The 21,239-nt window shown below is 59.0% G+C and overlaps 1 protein-coding gene and 1 long non-coding RNA gene across 18 annotated transcripts; one reads left to right on the top strand and one right to left on the bottom strand.

Moving 5' to 3' along the window:
- Positions 1–3,251: 3,251 nt before the first annotated feature.
- On the bottom strand, positions 3,252–4,423 carry LOC137861741 (uncharacterized). The gene is made up of 2 exons (XR_011099802.1): positions 4,285–4,423; positions 3,252–3,443 (listed from the first exon to the last, which is right to left on the bottom strand). It is a non-coding gene; the product is annotated as an uncharacterized lncRNA (long non-coding RNA).
- Positions 4,316–20,775, top strand: KIFC3 (kinesin family member C3). Of its 17 annotated transcripts, none has more exons than XR_011099801.1 (22): positions 4,316–4,450; positions 6,341–6,486; positions 8,596–8,722; positions 8,844–8,987; positions 10,055–10,251; positions 13,263–13,328; positions 13,706–13,849; positions 13,933–14,172; positions 14,447–14,620; positions 14,784–14,931; positions 15,010–15,140; positions 15,237–15,348; positions 15,519–15,700; positions 15,802–15,906; positions 16,236–16,366; positions 17,119–17,242; positions 17,747–17,876; positions 17,960–18,189; positions 18,724–18,867; positions 18,945–19,053; positions 19,635–20,023; positions 20,106–20,775. XR_011099801.1 is itself a non-coding variant. In XM_068693160.1 (22 exons), exons 1-21 carry the CDS (start codon positions 4,375–4,377, stop codon positions 19,394–19,396), a joined length of 2,856 nt encoding a protein of 951 aa, XP_068549261.1. In that variant the 5' UTR covers positions 4,316–4,374; the 3' UTR covers positions 19,397–19,420; positions 19,635–20,775. The 17 variants fall into 17 exon arrangements, 16 of the variants coding, with proteins under 16 accessions (XP_068549261.1, XP_068549260.1, XP_068549259.1 ...); XM_068693160.1 differs by adding an exon at positions 19,392–19,420 and having other exon boundaries at positions 18,724–18,858; positions 19,635–20,775; XM_068693159.1 differs by adding an exon at positions 19,392–19,420 and having other exon boundaries at positions 19,635–20,775.
- The last annotated feature ends 464 nt before the right edge of the window (positions 20,776–21,239 follow it).

Genomic DNA, 21,239 nt, shown 5'->3' with positions numbered 1-21,239 from the left:
CGCACTCTGTTGGGTAAGTAAAATGCGCATTAACCTGCCTGGCTTCACAGCCACCTTATTTCTCTGTATCCGAGGGGCCTCTGAGCACACACGCTGGATGAAAATGGGTCTAATAGCTCTGGGCAGGCTTCCCTCCTGCTGTTCTCCCAATGCAAATCGATCCTTCTGCTGGTCCAACTGATGCGTTTGTGCATTTTTTTTCTTGAGCTGGCAGCTGAAACGGGGATGTTTGCAGATATGGAAAAGGCCACTCTGAAAGCAAGAGCTGAGCCCGCCGGCTTTGCTGGCTGCACAAGAGCTGCCGTGTTTGAACAGGAGGAGAAAGCAAAGGCAGCGCTCACCTGCGTGCTGCTCACGGAGCTATGGCCACGCTGTGCCCAGCTGCACAGGTGAGCAAGCCAGAGCTTCCCGACACACCACAGCACGTCCTCGAGCTGCTCATGCTGCACGACCCAAACCCAGCACACCTGAACAACGTCTGCTCCCATGGCTGAGAGCGCTCAGGTCGCCCTCCCACCACAGCGTGTCCCCCAGTGAGCTGCTGGGCACTGATTTAGGGCTGGCAGCTATCCATAAATCGAGCCTCCCTGCTACCGACTGGGTATGCAGGTCCCACTGCCTGCCTGCAAAGCGGTGTTTCTGAAAATACCTTCAGTGATGTTGTCAGCCGGGGCTTGCTCAGGTGCTGGCTGGGAAAACAGAGGTGTGAGAGCTGCCAAGAGGTCGGAGTCTCGCTGGGGAACCCAGGCCAGCACAGCCACATCCCCCCAGAGGGGCACAGGGGCTGGCTGCGGGTTAGTGTTGGTCTCACTCCTCAGCCCCACGGGAGCAGATAGCCGTGCAGCCACAGCTCTGGGAAGGACATAGCCTTGGAGGTGTCCTTGGAGCACACAGAAACATACACGGCCTTATCGTTTGTTGGCGGTGGCATGTGACAAGCAGGAGTCCCCTGCTATCAGAAAACACAACGCCACGTGGCATCACGACACCCCAGCTGCAGGGTGGTCAACGTGCTTGTGCCGTGCTGGTGGGATCACAAAGGGAAGGGCCCTAGAAAGGCTGCTGAACGTAGGTTGGCTTTTTAAGAGTTCAGCCCCAAATAACATTAGCCTTCGGGCTGAGCTTTATCTGCCTGGCACATACACCAGGACTTGTCACTGGTGCACGGGGCCTCTGGGCCTCACCTTCCCCTCTTAAAACTGGCCCCAGGATGGTGGGGGCAGCCTTTTAATGCCAGCAGCTGACATTTTGAATATTGCTGCCGGCACAAAACACCATTTCAGATTTTGCTACGTGCTTATTCACTGAGTTATTTTTCTGAAATTCACAGATATGCCTTGTTAATTTAGACTTATTTAATGTAATTGATACAGCTTATGTGCATTGCATAATTGCAATACCATTAAAAACCTGATGCATTCAAAGGGCAGGAAATTACTTACTGGTTAAAGCGATTTACATAAACATTATTTTACCCTTACAGCTCATAAATTAAGTCAATGACAAGATGGAATTACAGCTGCTATTGGAATGTATAAAGTAACTTTTCGTCTGTCAATATTATCGCCAAACCAGACGAAGGAACTGCACAGATAACAGTATATTTATGCAAATCATCACAACTAATTGTTCCCCGTCTCTTCAGATTTAGTATTCATGACAAGGCTGTGCCTGCTGCATAAGATTTACATGAGTTACTTTCATTCTGCTGGCAACAGACTTGCTGTGCCTTAGCTTAGTCTGCATGTTTCTTTCGCAATGAGCAACCAGAGGGTGCCGAGCAGTCCCAAGTCCAGCCCATCGCCCAGCCCAGCTCAGTCTGAGGGAAATGCAGGTGAGGCACTGGGGGAATGCACCCAGCATTGCCTGAGCACTGCCCCCCCTTCAGCCTTCCCCAGAGCCTCTTGAGCAAGCGTATCCTGTTTAGCTCAGCAACCCCTTTAATTACCTGCACTGCTTTGCAAATCGCTTCCAAAGAAATCAGTAATATGTGCTCCTAATTAATATTCTCCTGTCCCTGGGCTTGCAGCACAGCACACAGAGCAATGCGTGACAGCCCTCCACGGGGCTTAGGGTGGTGGCCACATGTCCCCCAGCTCCATGGGGACAGACACAGGGAGCAGGGGATGCACGGCTCTGCTGCAGCTGGCAGCAAGGCAGGGTGTGGGGGAGTGCAGTGCCTTTGCTCAGCGCTGCATTTCACCTTGCCTGCTGCACTGCTGGGTGCTCATGCACACATCTGTACGTGTGTGTGCACACATGTGCACACATCTGGACACACACACATGTCCACCCTGAGGGCACTACGCTGGGAACATGAATAAAGCTCAGCTGAAAAAAATGGGAGGCACCGCTTCGCAGCGGCTGGGAGGTTTTCCCTGTTTTTTTTTTTTTTTCTTCTGCACTCTGCGCAGGCATCTGCAGCACAGAGGTGGAGGCAGCGCCAGGATCGGCGGTGGCTGCGCTGAACTAAGATGTCGCTCCCAGTGTCTGTCCCCACCAGCCGTCCCGCTCTTCCCATCCCCGGGCTGCCTCGCGGCTCTGCCAGGGGTGGAAGCCCAAGAGGGTGTTGCCGGGATGAAGCCACAAAGGGATGAGGCCAAACCCTGCTCCAAAAGTGCCCAGACATGTGAAATACTACAACTTAGCACAGCAGCGTGGGAGGCGAAGGACGTCTGCTCGGTCCCCTGGCACAACAAGAGCTCACCCCTTGCTTCCCGCTGCCGGGCAGAGCAGCGTTCCCCTTTCCAGCAGTGCAGGGCTGTGACAAAACACACCTCCCTGCTCGCCACCCCCTGGGCTCCGTGGGCTCTTTGCCCACCCAGACCTGCGAGGGACGCTGCCACCACAGCACCCCCGTGCCCCTGCTCCTGCTCAGTGCCCACCCAGGCCAGCACCCCACCCACAGCAGGGTCCCAGGCACTGGGCACAGGGAGAGGCCAGCACAGGACCCACTGATTTTGGGGTGCCATGGTGACTTGGTGTGCCGCGGTGCCCTGGGGAGGCAGACCGCGGCGTGGGGCAGCACAGGGCTGCTGCTGGCACAGGTCATTGGCATGAAGTGACCAAGGCCATCGGCACGAAGTGACCAAGGCTGCTTCCTGCTGCGGGGAGTATCTGGTATTGCCAGTTAATCACCATTAACGAGTCATGAGTAACACGCATCTCCCAAAACAGGCATTAACATGATAATCCTATGCGCTATATGGGCAGGTAGATACAGACCTCACGCTAGAAATGCGGATAAAGACAAAGCAGAACTTTTTATTCACTTGCTGACAGCTGAGCCTGCCGAGGGGTCTCGGGGCACATCACGCCTCTTTCCTTACACCCAGGGGTTAGAAGCCGGATTTCTCCCCCTTCAAATCCAAGTCCTCGGGGCACCGCTGGGGGCTGGCGGCGGGGGCAGCACCGGCACCGGGCACCTCCCGGGGACCTCGGACCTGCGAGGCCGGCGGGGAAGACGCATTTATTTTCCGCTCACACCCCGGCTGCTCCTTCCCAGCCCGTTCCTGGGACCTTGCCCCTCCCGCCCGGGGCGTCCCCGGGGTGCCGGGCACAGCCCGAGGGCTCGGGGCCGGGGCTGCCGGTGCGCCCCGGGGCTGGGGGGGGGGGAAGGCACCGTCCCCGCCGCCCGTCGGGGGGGGGCTTCAGGAGTTGCCGTGGCAACGAGCACCGGGGCGGAGCTCGCCGTTTCCGTCGACCGAGTGCCCGGGAGGGCGGGGACGGGACCGGGACCGGGACCGGGACCGGGATTGGGAGGGGGCGTCCCGCCAGCACCCCGCGCCCGGTGAGCCCCGCGGGGCGGCACCGGCACCGGCACCGGTACCGGCAGCGGCGGGGGGGGCCGGGCTGAGCCGGGCCGGGCCGAGCATTCCTTTGTCTGCGGGGCTGCGGAGCGCCCAGCTCGGCTCCCCGTTAGCCAGCAGCGGGCGGCGCCGCCGGCACCGGGTTTGGGGCCCCCCCCCGGTGCTCCCGGTGCGGCTCGGCAGGGGCTGGGGCAGGGCGGCGGGGGGGCTGCCGGCGCTGCCCGGAGTCCCGGAGTTTAAAACAAAGCAAAGCCCGGGCGGCCTGGAAGGGGTGCGGAGAGGAGCAGGGTAATTACAGGCACGGTTTATGCAACATCCGCTGGGTGCGCTCGGCGAGCCCGGGGCTTTCTGCGCCGCGTCCCCGGGAGGAAAACCCGCACCCAGGCGGCCGGGCACGGGGCTGGGAAGCAGCGGGGGGACACACGGTGCCGCTCCCAGGGCTCGCCCCGCCGCTGTCCGCTGGGTTTCGGAGTACCTGCGGCCGGAGCCGCGGGCAGCCTGAGCTGGATTTCCTCGCCTTTCCCCGCAGGCGCCGCGGTGTCGCAGTGCTGGGCCCCCCCGTGCCATGCTCACAGCCCGCAGGACCTGGGCTCCGGGACCCCCTGCGGGAGCTGCGTGCAAGCGGGACCCTCGGCCAGCCGGTGAGTGCCCGTGGGGCTCAGCCCGCCCCCGCTCACGCCCTTTCTCACACTTGGGCGAGGAGAGGCCGGGAACCAGCAAGCCTGCATTTTTCGCATTGCTTTCTGGCACGGGCTGGGGGGGGTGAGAAACGGTCTCGGAAGCGGGCGGGAGCTTTAGGCGAGGCGGAGGGTGAGCGCAGCGGTGCCTCGGTTCCCTCCCAGCCCGTGAGTAAGGAAGCCGGGGCAGAAAGGTTCATGGTTAAAATGTAAGAAAGAGACGGGGACGAAGCACGGCAGGGAACGTGCAGGGCTCCTGCTCAGCTTTCGGCTCACCTCCTTGGAAGGGCTCGCCGTGCCCCCGCCGCACGCAGACCGCATCGGTGAGTTCGGCCCCGTGCCCTCTCCCCAAAAAGCTGAGCCACCGTGCAGGCTGCGTGCTGGGGCCTGCAGCCACCCTCAGGGACAGTGCTTCCCACCGCTGTGGTCCTGGCTTTCCACAGAGGGGCTGAAATGCCCTTTAGGGGCTTTATGCTGCTGTGCTGGAGGTGGTTTAGCCGGGCACTGCTTGCTGGAAGGAACAGGGATGCTGCTGGGATGGCCATGGCTGTGCCCATCAGGGCATCAGGGTGCTGGACATGGGGTTTCTCATCCTTCCCGAGAGCTCTGGCTGTGGCTGCCTCCTCCTGTGCCTGGCCGAAGGCAGGGACGTGAGCTCAGTGCGTGCCTTTGCCTTTTGTCCGGGCATCTGCAAGCACTTTTGAAATGCTCAGTTTTCACAGCGTGGATGAAATGTTATGGCTAATTAGAGACAAAGACGAAGTGCAGACTGATGAACTGACTTCTTCAGAGAGCTGAAAGGCGAGGCACTTCTCCATCCAGATGCTGCTTCCAGCTGTGGCCCAAGCGCCTCCTGATGATTTTAGGGGAGAAACTGCATTAGCGGGGTTTTACCTGATTTCTTCCTGCCAGCCGGAGATGCTGTTTGGCTGCCTGCAGCAGGGGTGCTTGAGGCTGGTGGGTGGGAGGGTGCTGGCAGGTGGTTTTGGCTCGGGGTCCTCTTCACTGCCAGGAGTACCCCGCTGTGGGTGTGCAGGGTCCTGTAGGTATTTGAAGAGCTTCCCCTCCCCTGGCCTCAGCACCATGGCCTTGCCCTGGCTCAGTCCTTGCCAGTCACTGTTCCTCTAGCAGATGAGCACGCAGACAGCAAAAAAAACTCCTTGAGATCTTGTTTTCCTTCTGATTGACACAAACGCTGCCACCGTGCTTCCTTTTGGGCTTGGTTGCATGACAAATAAAAAAGCATTGGGGGCAGCGGAGTGAGCTCACCCTGGCAGGGTCCGTCCGTCCGGTTTTGGTGATGCAAACGGGGTTTGGCAGCTTTTCAGAGATAGCGTCACAGGAAGCCAAGCGACTGGACAAGGGGCAGAGATGGGAAGGGGATGCTGGTGTCCTGGGCGGGCTGCTGGCAGAGGACAGATCAGGCAGCTGGGGCACTGCAAGGTGGAGCTTGCCTGGGTCTGTCTGCCCTGCAGAGCTCTGTGAGGATGCAGGAGGACCCAGCCCGAATCTCCATTACTGCTGCACAAGTTGTTGGCAGCCAGTCTTACCCTGAAGGGCTCCTTTCTCTATTTAACCCTGCCAACATTTTTAGTACTACTGAGGGCTTTTATAGCGCTTGTTCTCTCGGTGAGGCACATGCAGCAAGGAGCCAGCGAGGAGCCTGGCTGCTGGGCACTGCCCAGCACCGCAGCGGGGGCTGCCAAGCCTGGTGGGGCTCCCAGCTGCTGTCCCCCACAGATGGCTTTGGGGAGCACTCTCCCCTTTCAGGACAGCGCAGGCTGGCAGGGAGGAGCTGGGGTGACTGTGTCTGTCCCCATGGGATGTCCACAGTAACTTTTTGCCCTGTCTCAGGACGCGGGCAGGACGTGCTCGTCGCTGGGAGCGAAGAGGAGTTCTCTGCCCAGGTCCCTCTGCTGCCTGTGCTGGTCCAGCATCAAATCTGTGGTGTGAGCTGGCCAGGCTCTGCAAGCCCACGAGGTGTCTGCCTGGCCCTCCAGGTAAGAAGTGCTTGATTCAGTGCAGGGGTGGGCAAACAGATCTCAGAAATGTGCAGCTCTCCCCGCTAGCATGAGTTCCCCAGCAGGGATGGACACCCAGACACCTCAACAGCCTGCGTCTGGCTGGGCCTGGCAAACGAGCGTGCATCCTGCATCCTGCCTGGCTCCACAGGGAGCGTGGATATATGTGGCAGCGCTGCCCAGCACTATTCGGGGCGGTGTGAAGGCTCCCCCCTCTCAGCCCTTTTCAGAACAGTTCCTTGTGGCCCTTTGCTTTATTCCTCATGTGTTGCTCTGGTGAGGGACGTGGTGTGGAAAGAGTGTCCCAGCTCTCTGGAAAGTCTGAAGGCATCAAAAATTCTGGGGAAAAACCCAGAGTAACGTTTTCAGTGCTGTTCCTGGGCTAGGTAGCTGGAAGAAGTCCAGGCAGGAGGGAGATCACTGCCTGCCCCATGCCAGGGTTTGCCAGGAGGAGGAGGAAGAGGAGAGCAGGTGGAGGGCAGGCAGGGGCAGAGGACAGTGCCCTGACACCAGGATCCTGTCTGTGTTGCTGTCACCAGTTCATTTTGGACTCCAGGCAACCCATTTAAATTTTCCTCCTTTGAAAAGAAGGAAAACACCTTGTTATCTCACACCGGCCTTGAATGAGACTTGAATTCCCTCCAGCAGAAGCCTTCTGGAGCTTCAAGTGAAAGACACCTCAGAAATGCAGCTGCTCCAGTCTTGGCTCCTGCCTGGGTGCTGCTGCTGCCTCCTAAATCATTTCAGAAGCATGTTGTGTGTAATGAGTATTCACCGCGGTGCATTTGCCAGGGCAAGACGTGCTTCTTTGATGTTGCTCACTGGCAGGTGATGCCACGTGCTCCTAGATAAGGTATAAGTAAGAAAAGGAACTTTTGACCGGGATGGGGGAACAATAATGCAAGCTCAGCTGATCAGTGACATACCTTTGCAGATGCATCCACTCCACTAAAGCTTTTTTTAATGATGGCATTAAAAATAGATTTTTTTTCCTTCAATCCAATGAATGCAGATTCGTACAATAGACCCAGATTTTTTTTATTTTTTTATTTTTTGCTACCTTCCCCGTATTCTTTTTCCCTCTCTGCCTCCAGATTTCTTCTTCAGTTTTACCCAAGCTGGAAGCCATGCTCCATCTCACGGGTTGCCTCTCACTGGCACTTTGTGGCAAGTGAGCAAGGGCTTGCAAGTGAGAAACGAACACGTAATGGGACCTGCTGGGGCAGAGCCTGGGATGCTCGTGCTTCACGTGGGCTGGCACAATGTTCCATAAAGGCCCCAGAATTTCGTGTTCAATGCTGTGTGCAAGCCACAGCCTTTCTCTAAGGCCATGTAGAATATAGACAACTGAATGATCAAGCTGATGGAAACAGTTGTTTATGGGCAGATCTGCGGGCAACTTGATAAGTTCATCTTGACAAAAATACTCTGGAGAGCGGAGCTGTGGAACAATCTAATGATGCTTTGCAGTGCCCAAGCAATGGGGAGAGGACCTGTGAGCGGTTTGGAAGGCCAGGCATCACTGCAGCCTCCTGACGCTGACATCCCCTTCAGGGGATGGGGTCCCGGAGTGTCCCACAGACCCACAGCAGGTCACTGGAGCTGGCTGGGACAAAGCAGCAGGAGAGGGATGGAGGAGCCAGCCTGCATCAAGCCCTGTCAGGCCAGAGGGGTTGGAGGAATCAGAGCTCTGCTCCTGGCACTCGCTGTGCTGATCTAATTCTGGCTTACATTTGGTTTTTGTCCCCATCTTTCTTATCAGCTTGACTCTCGAAGCTGCAGTCACAGGCACTCCCAGCCTGCAGCTGTAGGTCAGCACTGCCTGCTGCAGTCAAGGGCTTTGGCTTTTCCCTGCCACGAGCAGTCCCACTTTTCTGTCCTCTGCCACCTGCTCTGTGCTCATGCCTCCCAAAAAACTCAGTGAAACTCCGGCTGCCAGCGGGTGCCTCAGCAGGGCTCCCCCACACACCTGGGGAGCGTACCAGATTTTAGGGTCAGGGCGATGGGGCAGCCCTGGTGGGATGGCGCGGAGAGGTCAGCATGGGGCAGACAGGAGTCACAGGAGCCCGTTTCTTCTTGTGGGTGCAGGTCTTGCCGCAGCAGGGCTGGTGCCCATCCCTGACGGAGGCTACGGAGGAGCCACCAGCATCCCCCCACGAGCTGGCCACCACCGTGCCAGGGCAAGCAGCCTGCACCATGAACCTGGAGAAAGCCGGTGAGGGGACATGGGGCATGTGGCCAGGGCAGAGGGCTGTGTGCCTGCTGGGGGGGACACACGTTGTGGGGCTTCCTTGCCCATCACCAGCCTGGAGGTGAAGGTTGCTCCTGCTTTGCAGGGCACTGTGGTGGTGATGGCTGGGAAGAAACGGCCGTGGAAATGCGCGCAGCAGGCGTGGCTGTGCCAGGATGGGTTAATCCCCGTGGTTTCCCATCTGATTCCATCAGGACTCAATTGCCCGGGCTTGTTGGGGCTCATCCTGGTGAGGGAGCTGCTCCTGCGCGTGGCCCCGCTGTGGCCGGGCTCCCTCTGTGGGCAGGCGGCTGGTGGGGAGGGAGAGGGATGCAGGAGGAGGGGAGCCTGCATGGAAATGGTGCTGGGCAGAGGCCTGGAGACGGCTTTCTTTCCAAGTGCACTTCGAAGTGTGTTGGAAAGCAAGAGGGAGCTGGCCATGGCCCTGTAGCTGCTGGTCCCAAGCTCGGACCCATCTGTCTGCTGGTGGCAGAGGTAATGTGGACCCGGCCGCTGTCTCTGCTCCCACAGACGCTTTTGCAGCAGCAGTGTGTTGGAGTCAACATCCAAGGTGCCCGTATAATTTTAGTTCAGCTTCCATTATATCTGTGTATGACGATGCAGTCTTTAATAACATGATCACATACTGTTTTTCCACCGGCACCTGCTCATTCAGAAAAAAAAAAAAAAAAAAGGATGTGGTGCTGCAGGATGATTCAGAGCGCGGTAGTAAAAGCAGTCGTTAACCGTGTGAGGCAGCAGCGTGTCACCAGGCAGCAGGGCTGGGTCACGGCACGTCCACGCGCGGCTGCCTCCGGGGCGGCGCTGACAGGCTCTGTGCCGTGGCACAGGATGCTCTGAGGGCATCGGTGGGGCTGCTGCTGGACGTGCCAAGCGTGGTTTGTGTGGGGCAGTCCCTGCCTGCCTTCTCTGCGGGGTGTTCTTGAGCCTCAGCCGTGTCTCAGGGTCCCTGTGGCAGGGCTTGCTGTTTGCCCAGCCAGCTGGGGTTGGTGCTGTGCGCTCTGTGACTGTGTCCAAGCTGTGTGTGGGGCACGTCTCAGCGCGATGTCACTCATCTCAGCAAACATCACATCCCTCTGTCTGAAATGCCATTGCACTGGCGTTGGCATCCCTACTACCCCCAGGACCCCTCTGCTCTGGCTCCCCATGTGCCATTACACTCACATAGCTTTGCCAGCACGGTGGCAGGCAGTGCCCCTGTGAGTCCCCATCCCCACCACAACCCACAGCGGTCTCTCTCTGTAGGCAGTCCCTGGCTGGCTGCTCCCAACCCACCTGTGCTTGCTCCCACTTCAGGGGGCAGGTTTTGCAGTGGGAAACGTGCCAGCCTGCCGGCCCCACGTCCCTTCCCCGTGATCCAGAAGGTGGTGGCATCCATGGCGCACCTGCAGGAGGAGAAGCTGCGGCTGCAGGAGGAGCTGCTGGCTCTGCAGGAGAAACTGGCTGCCAGGAAGAGCGAGGAGCTCGCCGTCTCTGTCCAGCTGCAAGGGCAGGTATGGCATGGCTGGGGGCGTGGGGGGCACCATCTGGGTTTCCAGCTGCAGGTTGCGACTCGGTGGAGTGCAGGATTTTTGGTGCTCTTGCGTGCACCAGCTGAGGCAGCACCTTTGGCAAGAGATGCACCCGGGGCCTGGGTGAGCAGCAGGGCCCTGCTGTGGTCAGCTCACATGGTTGGCAATGATCCGGGTGTCAGCAGCTTCTGAGCAGCTTCCATGGCTGTCCAGCGCTTGGCCAAGCAGCACTGTGCCTTCCTTGCAGTGCTTGCAGCCCCTAACTGGTATCACTGCAGCACTTCGGTGGTGCCAGCAAGTGGCTACAGCTCCAGCTGGGTGCCTCATCCTGGCAGGAAGGGGCTGCACCAGCCTGGGGAGCTGCAGAGCTCTGACTCCCCACTGCAAGAAATCTGCATCAGGACAAGCTTGTAAAACCAACCCAGCAGATTACTTTTAGTGACTTTCAAAAGTCAGGAAGTGAGGAGTGACCATGAAGGCAGAGTCGAATGCTTCAGAGGAGGAAAGTTGTGAAGGGATCAGGTTGTGTCAAGCAGAGTGTAAAAAATATTTGAGTCAGTGCAAAATCATTGCCGTGCCTCTGTGGGCAGAAACCCTGTCTCAGCGGCGGTGAGCTGACCCTTAAATATTTCCTGCGCCAGTTCAGACACAGCTCTTGGTGCAAGGACCTTACTCATTACAGGGAGATTGAAATCCAGGGCTGCTAATAAAGGGATTTGCATGTGGATGTTGTGGAAGCTATTATAGTCAGGTTTTGCTTGTTCCACTGGTGTCAAAAAGGTGGATGTAATTGTCCTGGATCTGGTTGGCATAGTCTGCATGACACAAGCGTGAGCACCGTCAGGATCCGGCCGGCCCTCCATCGGCTAGCTCACTGGCGCAGGAGAGGCAGCTGGTGGGGCCAGGGACGCACGGTGCAGGGCAAACGCCAGCCAAAGCACAGCCCGAAACTGGATTACAAAGGCTCGGGGATGGCCGGGCCATGCCTCTGGCCGGATCTGACAACCAAGGAGTCCCTGTTGCCTCCGGAGAGCAGGATGCACCCAGAGATGTCGGAGGAGGTAGGGGACGGAGTGTCTTGGGGTGCTGCTCATGCTGGGAGCAGCTCCTCACCTGCGTGAGCTTTCTGCTGGGCAGCCCATGGCTGGGTGTGCTGCTGGCCGGCACCTTCCCAGCAATGTGGCTCGGGTTTTTTTTGCTCTTAACAATGTGTTTGTCCGTGAGTGTTTGGGAGGGCGGCTCTGTGCGCGCCTGGCGCGGAGCTGGGGCTGGGAGCACACAGGGAGAGCGGCCCTGGGGTGGCGGGCAGGCTGCTCACTGCGCGTGTCCTTGAGATGCACCCAAGCTGGAGGGGTGGTTTCCTTGTCCCTCCCCTCCCAAACACAGTTAAACTTCAGCGAGAAAGGGATGTGAGACACTGGAGTGCGGGCTGAGACGAGGACATTAATATTTTTAAATATTTTAATAGTGTAGCTTACTGGATGTGGGAATCAGGTTTTCCGACTCAATCTGAGAGGATGGGTGAGATGGTGCCGCTGTGCTTGCTGCTTGCTCTGCTTCCCCTGGCGAGGGTCAGCCATGCTGTGGGGGTCTCAGGTCCCTGCGGGGGTCCCAGCTCCAGCAGGGAGCAGCCCGGTGCCGAGCTGAGCTGGCAGCACCTTTGCGGGCACACGGGGCTGCGTGGGGGGTGCTCCCCAGCAGCTGGCTGTGTTGCCGTCTCCGCAAGGGAGTGGCTTAATAACTTATCATAATTAATTACAGCACAATGTGAGCACATTTGCATTTGTTATAAATCAGCAGTTTCTAAATTATGGTCCGTGGAGGCCTGGTTGTTTAGAGAAGGCTGGTTACTCAGATGAGGCAACAGCCTCCTGCTCTCTGGGCGGGGGATTTGGCAGCACGGTGGTTTCTTGCTGCCTCCTCCAGGCTCAGGGAGACCGACTGGAAGTCTGGGGGACAGCAGCAGCGAAGTGTGCAGCCAGGCCTGGCACCCCCAGGGCAAGTTCTGGGGAGGTGGCGATGCTCCTCTGTTGGTGCAGCCACCAGCTCTGGGGTACTGGGCTGAGGATGGGTGTTTGGTGCGGGGCACAGAGCACACAGCAAACCCCTTGAAACAAAGCCTGCAGCTTCCCGCGAGGCCGCTGGCTTTGCAGAGCACTCGCTGCAGCAGTTAATGAGTAACTGCAGTGATATTTTTTCAGGAGCCTCTCTGCCTTCTGCAGGAGGGAGGAAAGAGCTGGGAGAGATGGAAACCTCTGGTTCCCTGCACACACCAAAAAAAAAAAAAAAAAAAGGATTTTTCTGAAATCTGCCTGTTTTTTGGGGGAGGGCAGGATGGTCCCCACATGAGAGGCAGATCAAGTGACGACATGGTGGGGAGCATCCTCCCACTCGTGATACTGAGATACACAGGCTTCTGGAGGAGCTCCTGCTCCCTCTTGTTCTCAAGATAACTTTCCTAGAAAGAAAAAGCAGTAATAAAAGAGAAGGCAAAGTCAAGCCATGTTGCAAGGGCAGGACAAGGTACTTCTGGTTCTCTAAACACAGCTGTGAATAGGTCTTTATTTTTTTCTCTCGAAAGATGTTGCTATTTTTTTTAATAATGGTTTCTGCTAATACTCGACGTGGACAAATTATACCTGTGGTATAACTGAGAAGCAAGCCTTTCATTAACGTTTGTTTTAATCAGCTCGTGTGAATCAGGCTCTCAGAGCAAGGCAGAAAATGAGGGTGCACAGAAGGTGCGATGAAGGATATTGGGAGGAGAAACCCTTCCCAGGGAAGTAGTGCGGCACAGCTGCGTGTTTTGGCACCCAGCAGTGGGAGCAGTGTGCCCAGGGCACAGCTCTGCCCCGTGCCACAGTCTGGGAGCCAAAACGCTCCCGAGAGAGCACGGGGGGAGAGGGCTGGGGGCTGGCAGCGTGGGGGCTGCTCTGACAGCAGCCAAGAAACGGCAGAAGCCCCCTCCCGGCTGACCTGGCCTGTGTTGGCAGGTTGAAAACTTGAAGGCGAATCTCCTGGACCAAGCCCAGGAAATCAGCAGGCTGCGCTCAGAGCTGGTGAGCTCGCCGGTGGTGGGGTTGGCTGCGTTCCCCTTGTCCCCAGGGGTTGGGGCGGTAGGTCTTTGGGGTGAGGTGCCAGCTGAGGAGGGGGTCTCGGCACCTGGGGTCGGATCAGCAGCACGGCTGTCTGGCCCCAACCCCTCCAGGAGCTGCAGTGGGGGTCCTGCTGCCATTTACACGTGCCAAGAGAGAAGGATTGAGGGCTGTTTGTTTCTGTGGGACTTCCTTACTGATGCAACACCACAACTGGCAGCACCGGGACACTTTGGGCAAAGGCTCCCTGCCACCACCCCACAGCAGGCAGCGAAATCCCCTGGGTCAGGGGGGCTCCAGCCGTGGGGGCTCCCCGTCACAGGCTCAGCCTTTCCCCCCAGCAGGGCGGCACGGACCTGGAGAAGCACCGGGACCTGCTGGCGGCCGAGAACGAGCGCTTGCGGCAGGAGATGAAGGCCCGTGAGGGGGAGCTGCGGGAACTGCGGCGGCAGCAGGGGCAGTGCAGGGGCTGCACCCACCTCCAGGTGAGTCCCTGGTGGCGGCGATGCCGGTGGGACCGCGGCTGTTGGTGGGCACGGCGGCCTCAGCTGAGCTGTTTTGGGACTAGGAGAACGCCGTGCTGCAGGAGCGGCTGTCCCAGCTGCAGCGGGAGGCAGAGGAGGCACGGGCCAAGCTGGCGGAGCTGGACGTGGAGGTGCAGCAGAAGACGAACCGCCTGGCTGAGGTGGAGCTGCGGCTCAAGGACTCGCTGGCCGAGAGAGCCGAGGAGGAGGAGCGGCTCAGCCGGCGGCTGCGGGACAGCCAGGAGACTATCGCCAGCCTCAAGTCGCAGCCCCAGCAGATAAAGGTGAGCACTGTGGGGCTCTGCACCGGCTCCCCGAGCTGGCCGGGACTGTCTCCTGCCTGGGCAAGGGGAGACAGGCTGGGTGTGTGATGGTGTCTGGTGGGGGCTGCCAATCCCACCCGGCCTGAGCGCCTTGGTGGTGCTGTGCTGCTCTGAAGTGCAGCCCTCGTTGTAAATTAGCCCTACGGGGGCAATGCCGGCTCTGTCCCGGCCCTCAGGCGCTGCTGGACGGGCAGCCCTGGCCCTTGGCGCAGCGTCTGCGGGTGGTTTCCCTCAGTACATCATCAAGACAGTGGAGGTGGAGTCAACCAAGGCGAAGCAGGCCTTGTCAGAGAGCCAGTCCCGAAACCAGTACCTGCAGGAGCAGGTGGGGATGCAGAGGCAGGTGCTGAAGGAGATGGAGCAGCAGCTGCAGAGCTCCCAGAAGACAGCAGCTCAGCTCCGGGCCCAGGTACGGGTAGCCAGCCGTAGCAGTGCGATGGCTGTACACCAGACGTGAAGCCACTGCAACACCCGCGTCATGCTTCACCTCGGCTGGGTGCCCGAGCATGCGGTGCTGCGGTGGGCTGCGCGGTGCCGCAGGGGGTGCATCACCCTACCAACCCCCCTCCCAGATTGCAATGTATGAGTCTGAGCTGGAGCGGGCCCACGGGCAGATGCTGGAGGAGATGCAGGCGATGGAGGATGAGAAAAATCGTGCCATTGAAGAGGCGTTTTCCCGTGCCCAGGTGGAGATGAAGGCGGTGCATGAAAACCTGGCAGGTGAGGAGGGCGTCGGGCTTGTGGGGTTCGTGGGGCTGGGGTCATCTATCATCACCCACCCTTGGGTTGTGCCCACAGGTGTCCGGACCAACCTGCTGACGCTGCAGCCCGCGCTGCGTACCCTCACCCACGACTACAACAGCCTGAAGAGGCAGGTCCGGGACTTCCCCCTGCTCCTCCAGGAGACCCTGCGGAGCGCCAGGGCTGAGGTGAGCTCAGGGTTGGCCCCGCTGCCCCCCCCTCCGCTCCCCACATGGAGCAGTAGCAGTGCAAGGGGGTCGCTGAGCCACCGTCCTCTCACCCAGATCGGCCAGGCCATCGAGGAGGTGAACAACACCAACCGGGAGCTGCTGCGGAAGTACCGCCGGGAGCTGCAGCTCCGCAAGAAGTGCCACAATGAGCTGGTGCGGCTGAAAGGTGCATGGGGAGGTGGCTGATCCTGGCAGGGGGCCTGCACCCCACCCCGGTGGCCTTGGGAAGATGCTGGGTCAGGCGGTGCTCGTCCCACCCGGTGCTCGGTGCCATCTCAGGGTGCTACGGGGCGGTGAGGTGCACCGGGGCCAACGCTGTCTCTGCTCCCCACCAAGGAAACATCCGCGTCTTTGGCCGGGTCCGTCCCATCACTAAGGAGGACGGTGAGGGTCCGGAGGCGGCCAACGCGGTGACGTTCGATGCCAACGACGATGCCGTCCTTCACCTCCTGCACAAGGGGAAGCAGGTGTCCTTTGAGCTGGACAAGGTCTTTCCGCCACAGGCGTCCCAGGAGGAGGTGGGTGCTGTCACCTCTGCGCCCACGTGCTGCTGTCAGTGGCAGCTCTGACGTCTCGGAGGGATGTGAGCACCTCCTTAATGCGCCCTGCTCCACCACAGGTGTTTCAAGAGGTTCAGGCCCTGGTTACTTCCTGCATTGATGGCTACAACGTCTGCATATTTGCCTACGGACAGACAGGGGCAGGAAAAACGTACACGATGGAGGTGACTTTGCCTGGCTTTGTCTTCCTCTTCTTCCTCAGTTTGCTGTCCCACATTGCCCTCTGTGCCCTGCGTCTCGGTGCTGTCGCTTACCCAGGCTGGCCATTTAGGTCAAGCCTGGGGTGAATCAGGGATGTGGCCGTGTGGAGGCTCCCTGCCTTGCTCCAGCTCTGCCCGTGCCCTGCGTGGTCTCTGCATCCCCAGCTCACAGTGGCTGTTGCTGCAGCTTCTGGGCTTTACTTCTGCTTTGCTGCAACAGGAAGAAAAAAACCAAAAAAACAAAAAACCACAACAGGTTATTTCTTCCCCCCCTTTCTTGCCCGATTTCTCAGGGAACCTCTGCAAACCCGGGGATCAACCAGCGGGCCCTGCAGCTGCTCTTCTCTGAGGTGCGGAGCAAGGCATCCGACTGGGACTACGCCATCACCGTCAGCGTGGCTGAGATTTACAACGAGGCGCTCAGGTACGCCGGGAGCTGGGGCAGCTGAACATTTTCTGCTGGGGGGTGCCGTGCTGCTCTGTTTTTTACCTCCACGGGGCACGGGCACGGCACTTGGGAGCCAGCTCTTACATCTCAGTCTCAGGGCCTTAGGCCCTGGGTTTGGCCATGTAAGGATTTTTATTTATTTATTTATTTTCCCCAGCGCATGCCGCTCGTTCAAAGAGCTTGTCTGGGACCACTCCCAGCTCCCTCCTCCCCTGAGCTCCTTCTGCTTATATGGGCTCCCTCTGGCTCTGACTCCTGCCTTGTCTTCCTCTGGCGGGTTTGAAACGCCTTCCCCGTGCCCCTGGCTCCCCGGCCTCTGGCTGTTATATTTAGAAGCTGCACGCTGGGAGCTGAGAGAATGAGAAACATTTTCCTTCCCTGCCCGCGGCCCTGCCTGGATGCTGGCAGTGGGAGGCAGCTGGGAGCTGCGGGGGGGGGATGGCAGCAGCCGCTGCTCTCGGGGACCAGCAGAGGCCCTAGCAAAGATGCCCCAAGTGCACATCTGCTCCTTGTCACATACCTGGCGGGCACACAGGAAAGCAGTGGGGATGGGGAGGGATGAGGTTTGTAAATAGGCTGTGAAATATCCCGGGAGGAAGTGGCTCCCACAGAGCTGGAGCAGGGTACTGGGGGCACTGGCAGTGCAGGTGCACAGGCAGCGTGGCACACAGCAGGGTGAGGGGGGGGCGACACGTGCCTGCGGGGCAGTAATGGGTGCTCCTTTCCAGGGACCTGCTGGGGAAGGAGCCCCAGGAGAAGCTGGAGATCAAGCTGTGCCCCGACGGCAGCGGGCAGCTCTATGTGCCCGGGCTGACCGAGTTCAGGGTGCAGAGCGTGGAGGACATCAACAAGGTGAGGGGAGCGGGAGGGTGGCACCGAGTTACTGTGCAGCCCCCCCTTAGGAGGGCTTCGGGGCATGCTAGCGTTTGCCTCTGGGTTCACAGCAACACCAGGAGGGAGCTGGAAGCCCTGCCGGGGTCTCTCTGATGTTACCCCAGGTTCAGAAGCATTTCCGAAGTGCTGGGGAGTGAGAGAGCCCAGAATAGACCCCTGGGTGGGATACAGACGACACCCTGCCGTGAGACGAGCAGCAGTGCTTTCCATGAGTTGCAGGGGTGTTAAAAATAAATATGTGGGGCCTGGGTGGCTGGGGGGGGGATTAGCGGGATACCAACCACTGGTTTGTCCTGGCTGCCATTCACCACCTGCCTCCAATGCATCACTGGGGTTGAGGCCGGACAGCACTCATCACCCTGATGGACCTGGGCACCTTTCAGAGCTCTGTGGATGCAGGGGCAGGGGCTGTGAGGGGCTTGGGGCAGGCCTGGCCTGACCTGACCGCCTCTCTGCCCCAAGGTCTTTGAGTTTGGCCATGTCAAGCGGGTGACAGAGTGCACCAACCTGAACGAGCACAGCTCCCGCTCTCACGCCCTCCTCATCGTCACTGTCCACGGCCTGGACCGCAGCACGGGGCTGCGCACCACAGGTGGGTGCTGGACCCATCACCAGAGCGTCTGGACGGGGGCTGGCAGCACTGCCAAAAGCTGTGGTGTGGCTCTGTGCTCCCAGGGAAGCTGAACCTGGTGGACCTGGCGGGCTCGGAGCGCGTCGGGCGGTCGGGCGCAGAGGGCAGCCGGCTCCGCGAGGCGCAGTACATCAACAAGTCGCTATCAGCACTGGGGGACGTGATCTACGCCCTGCGCTCCCGGCAGGGCCACGTGCCCTTCCGCAACTCCAAGCTGACCTACCTGCTGCAGGACTCGCTCAGCGGGGACAGCAAGACCCTCATGATGGTGCAGGTAGGGGCCGGGGACCGGGGCCTGCGTGGCGTGGGCATCGGCTGATGGGAGCCACTTCACCCTGCTGGGGACGGGGCTCACCTTTTCCTGCTGCCGGGCCTGATCCCTCCCTCCCTGTGGGAATGCAGATGCCATCCCTGTCAGCATGGCGTGCCATGTAGGAGTTTCCCTGTCCCCTCTTGCCAGAAGGGCTCTGGGAGCTCCCTCCTTGCCCTCTGCCCCCAGCCCCTCTGAATGCCTGCGGCCGCACCAAGCACTGTGGGGGGATGCACAAACTGCTGTAGTTTCCTTGGCTATCCCTAAAGCAGGGGCAGTTGGTGACAGGGATATCTGTCTGGCTCAGATGATAGCTCGGGTGCAGACGCACAGGGCTGTCTCAGGAGCGGCAGGTTAATAATAGCATGACCCCAACATTTGTGGCATTTGCCGTGCTTGAGAGCTGGGGCAGGAGAGCCTGGGAGGGGGGTGGGTGGCTGGTGGGCTGACACGCTGAGAGGCTGGTGGGCTGATACGCTGCTGCTCTGCTGGCTGCAGGTCTCCCCCGCCGAGAAGAACACCAGCGAGACGCTGTGTTCCCTGAAGTTCGCCGAGAGGGTTCGCTCCGTGGAGCTCGGCCCCATCTCACGCAAGGCTGAGCTGGCGTCCTGGCCCAGCCAGGAGCAGCTGGAGGTAACCAAGGTGCTGCTGGCACCCTTCCTCTCCGGCTGTCCCCGAAGCACGAGCTGACTGACGGCCACATCTCGTCTTTTCCCCAGGGGGACGTGCCGGGGACCGCAGTATCCTCCAGCCGGGGCCACGCGTCGCCCAGCCCAGGACCACCCAGTGGCCGTGCTACCTCCATCCGCAGGAAGCTCCAGACCTCAGGTGGGTGCTGGGGGGCATCACGGCCCCCGCTCCATGTCCCTGCTGCTCCTGACCAGCATCCCTCTGGCACAGGAGGCTCCCACCACCAGCCTCATCCCAGCCAGCTGCTGGCAGTCAAAACCTGTGTAGTGGAGCTAGCTGATCTGCAATCAGCTCGTTAACTGATGGCTAATTAGCTGGTTTGGACTTCCCCAAGAGCACCCTGTCACAGCACAGGGCAATGCAGGGTTGCAAAGCCTCTGTGGGCAGCTCTGGCTGCATGTGGGACATCCGGGGCAGCGATGTTGTGGGGCAGCAGCAGTGCCCCCGGCTTGACCCTCTCTTCCCTTCAATTTCAGCCTGAATTAGGGGCAGCTGTGGCTGCCAGGTGAGTGTATGCGGCTGGGAGCCGGTGGAGGGCTCTGCTTCGGCCTGGCTTACCAGCAAGGGCAGGTGTGCTGGGCTGCACCACTTGCAGGGATGCTCGCGGGACCAGCTCACGCGGGGCCTGCCGAAACACTGCTGGCGAGGGCTTGGGCTTGGGCTGTGATGGCCACAGCCTTGGCCTGGCGTGACCCTTGCGTGTCTGTCTCCCCCCCCAGGGAAGCTGAGGCCAGTCCCTGTGTGACAGGTGCTGGCTTCTAGCACCAGGCCCGCTCCAAGACTGGGCTGCTTGCTGGAGAGGGTGAAGGCTTTGGTGCGCTCCCCTCGCCCACCTCAGTGCCCCAGACCCACCAGGATCCGTGACCGGGGGTAGTGGCATCCCTTCCTGCTGCGGCACCTCTTCCCGTGAGACACGCAGCTCTGTGGCTTCTTTCTTGCTGGACGGATGCTTTTAGCCAGGATGGGGAGTGGGAAGCTGCTGGGTGCTCCCTCCACCTCTCCAGCTTCTTTAGGACAGTTGTGGGATCTGGCTGGAGGGATCAGAACTGCAGACAAGCTGGAGCTGAGCTGGGATGCTGCTGCTAGGGGAGCCTGGCACAGTCCTGAGGTACAGAATGAGGCACGGGGTGCGCCTGGCGGTGCTGGGCCTCCCAGAAACAAGGTTCTACCCTGCTTCGTGTTATGGCCAGGCACCCACCCAGCATCTTCTGGAGCAGCACTTCTGATATTTGAAGCCAGAAGAAGCCCAGCAACTCCTTTCCCCATCGGTTTCAAGCCCTGTTTTTGCACAAAGGGCCGTGCGTGCACCAAACTGCTGTGGTCCCATGCTGGTCCCCCCGGGCTGCTCCAGACGGAGGGAAGAGCAGGCGCAGGTCTGCTCCTGTTTTGCGGCAGCTGTGTGGTCTTAGCAGTCTTGAAGGAAGCTATTGTAAAGTTATTTAACAGTTGTCTTCTCAAGAGCGATCACAGTGTGGTCAAGGTGAAAGTGTTTGAAATATTTATAACCCGTTTACATGGTCGTGGAATGAAGAACAAGTGCGAAACAAACCTCCAGCCCAGGCTTATTAGCTAACGTGTTGTGACAGCAGCTGGTGGGGTCGGGGGGAGGCAGCACAAGAGCCTGCACCCCTCCTGGGACAGCCAGCCCCAGGTCGCTTCCTCCTCCAGCAAACACCTGACTGGATCCTTCCTGCCATAGCCACCTCCTGTCACAATTCCACGCTGTATTCTTAAAAAGAAAAAAAAAAAGGGAAAAAAATAAATCTAGTCTTTTGTAAGAGTAGATTTTTCTATGTATTTTAATTTAAGAAAAAAACATGTTTTATAACAAAACTTATATTAAATGAACTGTTAAAGCCAGTCCTCTTGTGCTGCTGTTATTTCCCTGGAGGGTGTTTGAGCCTTGTTCTGGGAGGGCGTTTGCTCCCTCCCTACTTGTGCAGCATCTCCTTTGGTGCTCTGCTGGAAAAACCCAGTAACTCCTTCCTCTTCCACCTGTTTTAGGGCAAACAGGAGTTACTTGAGCCTGGCAGCAAGGCCAAAAAAAACAAAAAACAAAAAAAAAAAGTGCTGCTATCAGCCTCCTTTACTTAGTGAGAGATTTAGTATTTAACTGCTGGCCAAGCCCTTCAGTCTTTTAAAACTTGACTATGGTTGGATGGCTGAAGTATCAGCTTTACTGCTGGCTCCCATATACACAGCTGGAAGTAGCTCTCCTCTCTCCTCAAACTCTAGCACCCGGCTAATAGCTTCACAGAAGAAGCACAAAGCGCTATACAAGCTTCAAGGCAGCAGCTAACCCATGCACTGCTACCCTGCGATCT

This window comes from Anas acuta, chromosome 10 (assembly GCF_963932015.1).
Source record: "Anas acuta chromosome 10, bAnaAcu1.1, whole genome shotgun sequence".
Taxonomy (NCBI): Eukaryota; Metazoa; Chordata; class Aves; order Anseriformes; family Anatidae; genus Anas; species Anas acuta.
Note: the sequence above shows the minus strand (reverse complement) of the source record. Positions and strands in the feature narration are given on the sequence as shown.